This window comes from Theropithecus gelada, chromosome 12 (genome assembly GCF_003255815.1).
Source record: "Theropithecus gelada isolate Dixy chromosome 12, Tgel_1.0, whole genome shotgun sequence".
NCBI classification, from domain to species: domain Eukaryota; kingdom Metazoa; phylum Chordata; class Mammalia; order Primates; family Cercopithecidae; genus Theropithecus; species Theropithecus gelada.
In genome coordinates this window covers 45117609-45130262 of record NC_037680.1, presented here as the reverse complement: position 1 = coordinate 45130262, position 12654 = coordinate 45117609, and the positions used below count along the sequence as shown (strand labels likewise).

At 39.5% G+C, this 12654-nt stretch overlaps 1 protein-coding gene across 2 annotated transcripts in view; it reads right to left on the bottom strand.

The window, feature by feature from the left end:
• CERS6 (ceramide synthase 6) overlaps positions 1–12654 on the bottom strand; it is a 317382-nt gene that overhangs the window by 71613 nt on the left and 233115 nt on the right. For both annotated transcript variants that reach the window (XM_025404126.1, XM_025404127.1), the window contains exons 5-6: positions 11012–11062; positions 6921–7013 (exon numbers count right to left, since the gene is read on the bottom strand). In XM_025404126.1, coding sequence (XP_025259911.1) covers positions 6921–7013; positions 11012–11062 — 144 coding nt within the window. The remainder of the gene's footprint in view (positions 1–6920; positions 7014–11011; positions 11063–12654) is intronic.

The following is a 12654-nucleotide window of genomic DNA, read 5'->3' as shown; positions in this document are numbered from 1 at the left end:
TGTATAGAATGTATAGACTTTTTTTCTTGTCATTATTCCCTAAGAAATACAGTACAACTATTAACATCGCATTTACATGACATTAGGTATTATGTAATCTAGAGATGATTTAAAGTATATGGGAGGATGTGCATAGGTTGTACACAAATATACAATTTTATTTTATTTTTAATTATTTTTATTTTATTTTTTAGCGATAGGGTCTTGCTGTGTTGCCCAGGCTGGTCTTAAACTCCAGGGCTTAAGCAATCTGCCCACCTTGGCCTCCCAAAGGGCTGCGATTACATGTGTGAGCTACCACAACTGGCCAAATACTACACCATTTTATATAAAAGACTTGAGCATCCATGAATTCTGGTATCCTCGGGGGCGGGGCGTGCTGGTCCTGGAACCAATTCCCCATGGATACTGAGGGACAACTATAGTTTTTACTGCTTCATCAAGAGCATTCTCAGGTGAAACTGACATTTTTTTTTCTTTCTGCAAGAGTGTGGCATGAAGGGTACAATGACTACTATTAGTAGCAGTTTGGTGCCACCACCAGCAATTTTGCCCATGATTACTTTTGAATTCTCAGTGAAAATGTCAACACCGTGAGAAAGGCAAATGACATCTTAGCACTATTATACAAACAGTTTTGCCCTTGCAGGCCTCCTGAAAGGGCCTCAGGGATCGTCAGGGATTCAAACAGCACATTTCGAGAGGTACTGATTTCGACAAATTATTTCCAAATATTGTCCTAGGAAATGATAACTAGCCATATTATTATTAACATCTGCGCCAGTCAGGATAAGCTAAGATATGCAGCGATTACAAAGACCTTAAAACCTCAGGGGTTTAAAACAAAGGCTTATTTCTTACTCATTACATGTTATTATTGGTTGGGGGCCAGGGGACTCTGCTTGCCTGAGGCACTAAGAAACCCAGGCTGACAGAGCAGCCCCTATCTCCAGTGTTACTAATCACTGTGCTAGAAGTGGGAGTTCTAGAGAGTCTCATGCCAGCAACTATAATACTCTAGCTCAGAAGCGGCTCAAATCAATATTGTTCACAGCCCACTAGTCATAGGGCCCCACCCAATCACAAAATGGGAGGCTGGCTGAGAAGCACAATCCTGGGTGTGCCTGAGGGTGAAAAGCTGGCAGTATCTGGCAAGTGCCTTAATGACTACAAGGAAAGGCTACATTTATTGAGCATTTATGATGTGCCAGGCACTGTTCCAAGTACATGTACTACTTATTTACTTATTTACATTTACAACACACCCATGAGGTAGGTTACGTGAACTCCATTCTCTGGATCAGAAAACTAACGTACAGAAAAGTAAAGTAACTTGCTCAAGGTCACATCGAATTAGGAGTGGTGCTGGGCAGGTAGACAAACTCCAGAGCCCACGCCTTTAACCTCTAAGCCATATTGCACCCATAACAATGTTTTCCCCAGTCTAGGACAAAATGAGAAAAACAAAGACTTTTACTTAATGATAAATTTAAAGGATTGTCCTTTATTACAATATGTCCTTTCTCCCTTTCTTTTATGGTAAAATGCCCTTTCCTTTATGAATCAATGGTGTTAATGGTAGGTGCTTTTTGACTTTCCTTACTGGGTCATTATGTTCCAGGTACTGTCTAAGCGCTATTTGTCAAGCACTGTACTACACAGTTTTACATACATTATTTTATGTAATTCTATTCCATGCTGCTTCTTCATAAGAAGATTAAAACATGCATTTTCCTTTCCCCTAAAACTAACTGCAGCAGGCAAGATCTGGAGCATGATACGACCTCCAAAGGCATCTAAAGCACTTACAATAATGGCCTCCAGTTATTCTCCACAAAATGTTAGTAGAGAGCTTACACAAGCTTATCAATAAGTTTCTTGCTAGACTTAATCATACCTCTCTGTCAGGAATCTTTTATAAGATGTAGTGTTTCTCTCGGTTTCAAGACCAAAAGAGCAACAAGTTGATTTCACCAGCTGGGCCCTGGAACTCTGCCAGGGATGCTTTCCTGAGAAGGACTCTGAATACAAGCAGAACTCATTGGCCGAAGGCCCAAGCCTTCAAGCCAAACAGCAGCTTAGTTAAAAGGGACATAGGATTTAGACATAAGCAAGCTGTTCTGAGCTCCAACACGAAAATATTTATGAGCTTCCTTTGGATATTTTAGATGGCAGGAGAAATGTTCATTGTGAACAGGTGCTAAAGGATAAAATTTTGATAAAATTAAGCCTTGGGAAATAGAAGAGAATTTAAACATCTTTTATTTTTCATCTAATCTTCCCTTTGGGAAGACAATAGTATTTCTCATCACTGACCAAATAAGTACCAACTCTGGAAATGATTAAAAGTGAGGCAATGTGTTCTGTCACCATGAAGATGAAAAGTTCTCCCCTCATTTTTAAACTTCAGATTCTATGTGGAAATAGAGCAACTAAAAAAAAAAAGATGCCAAAAAAGAAGAGTTTATGAGTACAAGAGCCATTTTAGAAAAATTCGTGAACCCAATAAATCAAAATAAGTGATTGTTAAACCTATTTAAAGTACTGATTCTAAAAGTTTGAGGCATGCATTTGGAGCCAGTGTTTATAAATCCTGGTCCCTGTTTGAAAATGGCCATTGACACTCTTTGTCATTTAATATGGGAGCCAAAGAAACACTGTGATAACCCTTCTGTTAACAAAGTCATGAAAAGTCTTCTGAAGTTGATTTCCATAGTGTATTGCCAATGGGTGTCTTCAAACATCCCTATCCCATCATAAAGAAGCAGGCTGTTTTTAGAGGCTTCAGTTAATAGTTCCAATACAGAAGATGGAGAGTGCATCTGGCAGACAGAACGTGCCATAAATCTTCACTGATGGCTAGAACAGCAGGTCCTCCAAGTGGGGGCGTAATAAGGATGAAACTGCCAAGGACCCATGGGGCCATTCAGCAAGATGCAAAGGGGAAAAGCAAGCACTGAGGCTCCCTAATGAGAGATGGCAGCAGAGGAAAAGGCCTTCCTAATTAAAACCTGTGCCAGGGAATAAGCACGTCTGGCAGTGGCCAAATTCCCATTTTTGTGCAAGAAACAAGAATAAACCAGCTGCATCAGGAATGTACAAATGTAATCTGACCAGGAGAAGACAGAGGCGCTACCTATCTAAAACAAACTATTGGTGTTGACTAGCAAAAAATATACACTCGATTTCTAAACACTGACAATATATACAGGCCTAGGATCAATTCCACAAACTTTACTACAAAATTATCCCTTTTACAGGTGTTTTCCACTGATGCTATATATGTTAAAGTAATACAAAATGATACATTTCAATCCCCCAAAATAATTTACCTATGAAAAGTATTGAGATAACAGTCATTTGGCTTAAAGCAATTGATATGGTTTGGATCTGTGTCCCCTCCCAAATCTCATGTTGAAATGTAATCCCCAAATATGATTGGATCCTGGGTGTGGTTTCTCATCATTTAATACCATCCCCCATTGGTGCTGTCATCGGGATTGTGAGTTCTCATAAGATCTAGTTGTTCAAAAGTGTGTGGCACCTCTCCCTCTCTTTTGCTCCACCATGTAAGACATGCCTTGCTTCTCCTTCACCTTCTGCCATGATTGTAAGTTTCCTGTGGCCTCCCCAGAAGCCGAGCAAATCCCAGTATCATGCTTCCTGCACAGCCTATGGAACTGCGAGCCAACTAAATCTCTTAAACTTTTCTTAATAATTTACCCAGTCTCAGGTGTTTCTTTCTTTTTTTTTTCCTTTGAGACAAGGTCTGGCTCTATCACACAGGCTGGAGTGCAGTGGTGCCATGTTGGCTCACTTGGTGCACAACACCACGTCTGGCTAAATTTTGCATTTTTTGTAGAGATAGGGTTTTGCCATGTTGCACAGGCTGGTCTTGAACTCGTCAGCTCAAGTGATCCACCCATCCATCTTGGCCTCCTGATGTGCTGGGATTGTAGGCATGAGCCACCATGCCCAGCCACAGGTACTTCTTCACAGCAGTGTGAAAACAAACTAATACAGCAATAAAGACTTCTTGAGCCCTGCTGGCTCATTGCAAAGCCATGTTCCCCATGTGATGAGAAAGCTCAAGCTAGTGGAGGGACTTGGTAACTTTTGGTACAGCAATGTCTTACTAGGACTGGCTTCTGGAAGCCAAGGACAGCTATTCCTGCTTTTTGACTCTGGATGGCACCTCTAGTTCTCACTAAGCAAGAGAAGGACCGATAAAATGGCAAAGAGCTGTGAAAGGCTTACTACCTGTAAGGAGCATAGCAAGGCAAGGATTATGTACGTGTGTAATCCAAGAGTGAATCACAAGGCTCTACTTGGTAAGCCTAGCCTCTAATTCATTCCCATATTACATGGCCTTGAGAAACGTACATAAACTCACTCTGTGCATCAATTTTCCCAAGTTAAAAAAAAAAAAGAAGAGCGTTCTAGCTCTCTGTTATATAAGTGTTTTATGTGACTACCTGGACAAAAGGTCTCCTCAAAAAAGAAAATAAAATGCAACATGAGCCTTGCACAGTACCTGGCATATAGAAAATAATCAGTCTACATGTATTGGCACTACGTGACCAAAGAAGGCTCCCTCATGTAGGACAGAAGAGACTCACTTGACATACCATCACTAAAGAGTCTGTAAATGATTTCAGAAACCAACTCGGAGTATTGGGTGCAATGAGTAAAGGAACCACAAATTATGGTTGTCAAAGAGTCATCTGTTATGCTCAAGCTCGCCTTGACAGGGACCACCTACTTCTTCTGAGAATCAGTTGGTATATACCATATTAAGGGCCTTGTAGCCATACAATCAGAAAAGACAGCTTTTTGCCACCCAAGTAAGCCACTGCTGTAGGATGGTGGAAGGAGCATATGTGGGGAAGGGGACTTGGGTAGTAGGCCCATAGACTCTTAAACGCTTTTCAGCTGCCACTTGGATACCAGTTTGCAACTTAGCAGATTACTGATTTAACCAATAAATGATACATTGCAGTACTGTGCTCCATCATAACGTAAAGGAACTGATTTCGCTTATTCATTTACCCTCAACTTACTGATCCCCACGATGAGCAGCTACACTGATAGTCGTGGGGGTGCAAAGGTGAACATATCTTGCTTGCTGGGGACTAAATGCTTGTGTCCTCCTCAAATATATATATATTGAAACTCTAACCCCCAAAGTGATAGTATTAGGACATGGGGCCTTTTGGCAGAAGCCCTTGTGAATGGGACTCATGCCCTTATAAAGGAGGCCTCAAAGAGCTGTCTTGCCCCTTCCACCATGAGAGGACAGAGTGAGAAGGTTGTCATCTATGAGAAAGTGGGTTGTTGCTAGACACTGAATCAGCTGGTGCTTAGATCTTGGGCATCTTACCTTCCAGAACTGTGAGAAATAGATTTTATAAGCTACTCAGTCAATCTGGCATTTTGTTATATTAGCTCAATTGGATTAAGACATTGCGTTTTATCCTCCAAGTATTTGAACTTTATCTTGAAGGTTTTAGAAACATAATTCTTAGGCAGCAGATAAATAAGAATGACTACTTAGATAGGAAGACTGTTTGAGACTACATAACAGAGTGGGCAAAAGGAGAGGGAACTGTATGTTTGTCAGTGATATTAAGGAAGAAGGTACATGGAGTGGCAAAAACAAGAGCAAAGGAAAACGTCCTGGCTGACATGACTATTGGTTCTAAAGGTTACTGGAGGAAGAACAAGACTAGAAGACCATGTCTTCAGTCAGGAGCACTTTGCATGTAAGGCTTAATTTCCTCATTCATAAAATAAGCATAAATAATAAAATAATCAAACTGGACCTTTGATTTGTTGTCAGGACTAAATGATATAATGTACAAAAACAACACAATGTATGTTGTGTATCCCTTACCCCAAACGCTTGGGATTAGTAGTGTTTTGAACTTTGGATTTCTTTGGATTTTGGAATGTTTGCATTATACTTACAGATTTACATCCCTAATATAAAAATCTGAAATGCAAAATGCTCCAATGAGCATTTATTTACTTTGAGCATCATGTTAACACTCAAAAAGTATCAAATTTCAGAGCATTTTGGATTTTCAGATTTAGGGATGTTCAACCAGTACTATCATCTGTGACTACAGATGTGGAAGTATGGACCCAGAGATAATGTGGGGCAGAAGAGAAACATTTCAGAATTAATGGGAAGGAAGTACAAACTCAATCATCCAGGGAGATGGCATCCTGTAATTCAGGTCCAGAACTCTGGTACACCCAAATATGTAGGGCACGGGGCATTAAGACAAAGGACAGCAAGGTGACTTTGAAGGACTGATCCAAATATGGTGTCACAGAAAAATAAGTAGTAAAGAGCTAGAAGTGCCAATTCTGCCCAGAAGCTAGTAGGATGAAAGCCAGAATAAGTGGATTTAACACGTAGGGGGTCACACAAAAGCATTTCCAGTGGAGGGAATAGGTGGAAACCAGATCACAGTTCACTGAGGAATGCTGCATTTCCGAGACATATTTTGACACTGGATAACCCTGCAATTGGGGAATTAATTCCGTAGGGCTGAAACACTGAGACTTTACTCTCTCCCAGGAGCTACAAATAGAATTTTTGCTTTTTATTTAATTTGGAGAACAGAGGACTTGGGAATTAGACTGAGAGAAAATTATTTCTATGGGGATTCACTGCTACATTATTACATGCAGAAAAGAAGGCTGAGTTTTAGGGGATGAGTGAAGAAACAATAGAAACAAAATACAAAACAGCACAAACAAAAATGGAGAACTTTCTGTAATAATGCAGCAGGTCATACTACCCTAGGGCTGCCAGGAGAACAGGTATGAGTGCCTTTGAGAGTCTACACCCACCTGCTAAGGGCCATTAAAGATGCATGTTTGCAAGTACTTTAGGACATAACTGCTCTTACCTTTCTTTTGATATCGGTGAACTGCGAAAACATTAAAGACCAATAAAACGACAGCTCCAGGATGTAATAGTAGTGAAGGTCAGTTGTGAGTGGCTGAAGGTGAAAGAAAAAAAGGAATGATTAATAGTTAATAGGGAACCCAATTTGTATCCCAGACATCTCAAGTTCACTGCTCAAAAGTAACATGGTCTTGCACCTGCACAAAGGCAGTTTCTGTCCTATTCTCTTTGTAGATGATGGGGCATTGAGGATAACTTTCATCCACAGCTTGATGATATTACTCTCATTTCATCTCCGACTCAAAAAGCATTAATTAGCATGAACATTTGGGACTCAATTCATTATTCAGTTTAACAATAGCATTTATGATTCTTTGTCACAAGTATCTGCAAGATTCCTTAAGCAACCTGAAAAAAATTCCAATACAGACAAAGAATAACCCTGGACAACTGCTGAGAGTATAGGGACAAGACGGTAGGTGATAGGAACTGGAATACTATATGGGTCACTGAGGCATAGATTTAAGTTCCGCATTAATCAGAAAGCTTTTTTTTTTTGTTATTAGAAAATGTTCAGTACATTTCAAATATCAAAAAGAATTATTCAAAAATATTTACTGAAAGATCAGAGGGACAGGAAGGCTGCCAGCAGATACCAGACTAGGCACCCAGCCAGGATATCTGATCACATCTCAGCTCCACAGCTTAGCAGGTATAAAACCTGGGTCTTAGTTTAGTGATACCTATGCTTTAACTGCTCAGAGGCTCAGGGTTGGGGGGAGGCTCAGAGAGGCAGTGGAATTCAGGAATATTTATTTTGCACACAATCCCACTAAAAACAAGAGAGTTTTCAAAAAACATTTTTCATGAGTTGTTTTTAATTGTTATATTGAGTTGTAATGATATGTCTTGCTTTATCAAAATGAATGAAAAACATTTGAAATTCATCACACAAACAAGTCCATACCCCCATACACAAGATGATACCATATATAGTAAATATAATTGAAATGTAAATGTTTTGTACACCAATAGTAGCATAATGAATGACAATCAGAAGAAGCTGGCACTCACCCACTCTATGCATGGGAATCACGGAAAAGTTGTCCTGCATAGGTCTTTGACAACAAAATACACAATGGGACAGGATACTCTAACCAGCAATCCTAAAGTCTAAATGACAATGAGCCCCGCTGTAGACTGAAAGTTTGTGTTCCCCCTAACATTCATATGATGAAGCCTAATCCCAATGCGACAGTATTTGGAGGCAGGGCCTTTGGGAGGTAATTAGGTCATCAGAGTGGATCCCTCATGAATAGGGTTAATGCCCTTATAAGAAGGGACATGATCTCTTAGCGTATTCTCTTCTAGCAGCCTGAACGGAGACAAGCATCAATTCAGCAACTCCCTGAAGAGAATCCATTTCCCACTGAACTGTCCTTGTAAAACTTGAAGGCATTAATGATGAAGGATGGATATTCAGGGCAGATGGATAGCTGCAATAAAGTTTAGAAAATTGGGCTCTGGTTCAGGACCCTTTGAGCCAAGGGTAAATTTTTTTAATGAGTTCTCAGCCAAGGGCCTGAGAACTACAATTGTGTAAAATAAGCTATTGGTTTCACCATTGCTTTAGTCTCTATCAAATATCCTCTGAATGTTCAGCTTTCTTGCCATGTTCTATTGTTTATTTATAGTGTTTTCTAATGTGAATAAACCACTCGAAAGAGATGAAAATGCCAACTTCCACCACCTGGGGAAAGGCCCAGAGGAATTATAAGGGCAAGTCAGAGAGCATCTGGAAACCGCAGAGTTCATAGAGAGCGTCCCATTATAATAATTACTATGTCCAAGGAGTGCTTTGCAGTTGACAGTGCTCACTCACATGTTAATTTCTTTGGTTCTCATAAAAATCCTATAAAATTAGTACTATAATTCTAGACCTAGATTATATAGTTGACAGGAAATTGCTGTCAGTTAATTCAGGTTAAGAGGCTAAGGCTAGGTCTCACAGCTAGTGAGGCCCCATGACCACAGCTAGGGTATCTCATGTCCAACTTGTGCTTCTTATGCCAAGCTGGACAAGGTTCAACTGAATGCAGCTTCACATTGTTTTAAACTTAGACTATACACATGTATATGAAATTATTTAATATGTAACAAATAACATGTGTACTTACATAAAATAAGTGTATCCTTAATAAAACTGAAGTAGACAACTACTTTTTCACCTAAATGTCTGTTCAATTATCTATTTAACATATATATGCTAAAGATACAATAAATACGTTTCATAAGCATGTCTTTAAAAGTGCCCTTAAGGATAGCGACTGACTTGGAACAGCAATCTATATATTTACATAGACATGCTTACACACAAAGTACTATAATTGCATACATAGTAATTGTATGTTGTTTAATTCCACCCCCACCACACACAAAGAAATCAGCTAATATTCTTTATTGCTATATGGCATTTTCAAAGATGCACCATTCCCATGAGAGACTGTGAATTTGTCCTGCATTCTGGGGACTATATGCTGAATCATACAGAAAACAATCTTGATCTGAGTCCTCACACATAGCATCTTGCCTTCCATACTAGTGGTGTTTCCTGTTTTTTAAAAAATTACTATCTCCCAGACCCTCAAACTTTCATGTTGAATCTACAGTGCTGTGAAACCCTCTGCAGCTACAGTATAGCTCTAGCAACTCATTTTCTCAGAAATAAGCAATTTCTCAGCTCCAGCCATGAACATGGCAGTTATTCTGGACTAAATTATAGTTAGAAAGAAGAGTAGGGATTACATTTCATTTGGCATTTGTATGTACTTTTATAAACAGAAATGTAGACATACATGGATTTTGCCACTCACTATACCATTACAGGACACAAAGAGCCTTATGTGACAATGTTCCAAGTATGGTAAACAGCAGTTGGGCCTGAGAACTACAATTGTGTAAAATAAGCTATTGGTTTCACCATTGCTTTAGTCTCTATCAAATATCCTCTGAATGTTCAGCTTTCTTGCCATGTTCTATTGTTTATTTATAGTGTTTTCTAATGTGAATAAACCACTCGAAAGAGATGAAAATGCCAACTGGAATTCAATTTCAATGTGTCCTTAACGTTGAACTAGCTCAAGGAGTATCCAGTGCCAGTCCCCACCCTCTGCCGTGACACTGTGTGTAACAAAGAAGACAGACACAGGGCAGGGCTGTTCCCCATAAGCCTGTGTATGCCCCGAAGACCAAATACCTCAACAGACAACTCAAAGAAACCCCAAACAAAAAACCTGAAGTTGCTCATTATAATGTATAATATGTCTCTTCAAAATACCTAGCTGCATTTGCTTCTCTTACATAACATATCCCAACTGAACACAGAGTTATAGAAATTTCCCAGCTAGAAACTCTTAGATAAGTTCCAGCTTTTTTAACTGATCTGGGAACCACAACAACACATGCTTATATCACTGAATTCATGGAAAGATGCAAAGGTGTGCCAGTGGGCAGAGATCTAAAATGCTTCCTTTCTGGAATATGATTTTAATCTCACTTTCAATGATGCTGTTTTTAGTTTCAGAAATAATCCTTCCACACGTCATAGTACAAGCCCATTTTTCTGCATTCAGGGAAATGGTGCTTGATTTACATATTTGGAGGCTGCTTCTAAGCCACAAAGTGAACTGAACTCAGTGTACCTGCTCCAGCCTCACACTTGATCCTTCCCACTTGCTGTTGAGGCAGGTCTGTGCTATGTCAACAGAACTACAGACTTACCTGTGATTAGAAGCAGATCAGCTGTTAGGAGCAGGAATTTTCCACCTGTTGAACTGATTGATCCTATTCCCTTGTAAATGTACTTTCCAAGCTGACTCCATCTGCTAGGGCAATCGGGCCTTGATTCTGAACTTCACTAAGAATAATGCACAAATTACTATCCTCACTAGATTATGTCCAGCACTGATCAGCGGCAGTGGGGCCAAGAATGAAGGTGGTTGCCCAACCTGTTGGGGCCTGCCTGAGACCATGAAATTGACCTAAGGTAGATACTTTGTGTGTGTAAAAACCCAGACAATAATGCCTCCTTACCTGATAGGGGTAGTTGTACCAGCAGTGCCTCGTATTCCACAACCAGGGGGTCTGAAAAAAATGACAAAAAATATTTTACATATTTTAGAACATGGATAAGAGCATAAAAAAGGTTTACAATAGGGTCTTGCTCTAATATTTTTGGATTTCAATAATTTACCTGGGTGGGAATTGAAGAGCTTTAAAACAGTTAGGCATAGGATACTAAAGCAACTAGTATACAATATATTCTCTCTTGGTAATCTAAACTCAACTGGTAGTATTTTAGGCTGCTTCTGGGATGCAGTCTCAGCTGGTATTTTTTCTATTTTGCTGGTCACTTAGACATATTCCTGCTACATAACCAGCCTCAACAGCAGCGCCCTGCAGGGGTCTCACAGAAACCAGATGTAAATCCTCCATCTCACTCTTATCTATAAACATTGATGACAGTTAGCATAAACTGCCCCGAAACTCCTCAGACTCAATGTTTACCAAGCGACATTATTCATGCCTTGACCAGGGTTCAGTGACATGCAGGTACACTTCTTATTTCAGCAGGACACTTAAGACTAACCCTCACACACATGCCAACTCCAGACCTGTGATCCAGGTCTTTTTATGACAAAATAATCATTCTTAATTTGAGGGCAATTACTTGCCTTATGACACAGTATAATTAGGAAAATCTAAGTGTACACACAGATTCCAAACATTTGTAATAATCAAGGAGGGGTTGGTATGAATTCAAATAGACAGCTGAATTATCCAATAAGACCAGCACAAACTTTCTCAGGGTTTCAAAATAATTTCAAAAAAAGTATTAACGTTATAATTCTTTTGCATCCCTTATCCACAGCTGTCAGCACTTTCTGATATACATCTATATACATTTGATATACATCTATCTGTTTCTTACAATTAATCTGCCAACATCTTCATCAGCCCTGTGTCATAGGAATGAGGACAATTAGCTTCAGGTGGCTAATATCTGCTGAGTCCTCCTTATGTCATATATACTTTTAAAGGCTCCTACACATATTAACTCATTTAATCCTTATAGTGGCTACTAGTATTTTTCTTATTTTATAGATAGGTAAATGGAGGCCCCGAGGCTGTGAATAACTACCTAGGTTCAATAGCTAGGCAGTGCCAAAGGTGAAAATCAAACTCAGACTCTCTGATCCCAAACCCAAACATGACACTGTGCACCCTGTCTCTGAGTCTGATCAAACTAAACCCGATCTCAAAGGAGGGAACCAGATTCCTATACAAAGCCATGCACTGTTGTAAACCTAACTACGTTCCAGAATCTTTACATTTCCCTTTCATTCAAGCACTTTTCATTTTCTTTCCGAGATCTTAACTCGGCTCCTGATTTTGCCTTTTGCTCCCTGTTCAGCACTGTCTGTATCATGTAATCTCACTGCACTTAACTTCCTGAGTGTCTGAGTTGTCTGTCTGTCTCCTCCATTTCTCTCATCTATAACATCGATGTTCATTATTGACCTCACAGAGTGATTGTGAAGATCAAACGAGGTAGTGTGCATAAAATTACTTGGGAGGCTTACTGTGTTGTTAAGTCAGCAATATGTGCCCATTTAGGAAGATGTAAAAAATAAAGAATAAAAAGTAAAAATAATTTAAATTTTCATCACCATTAA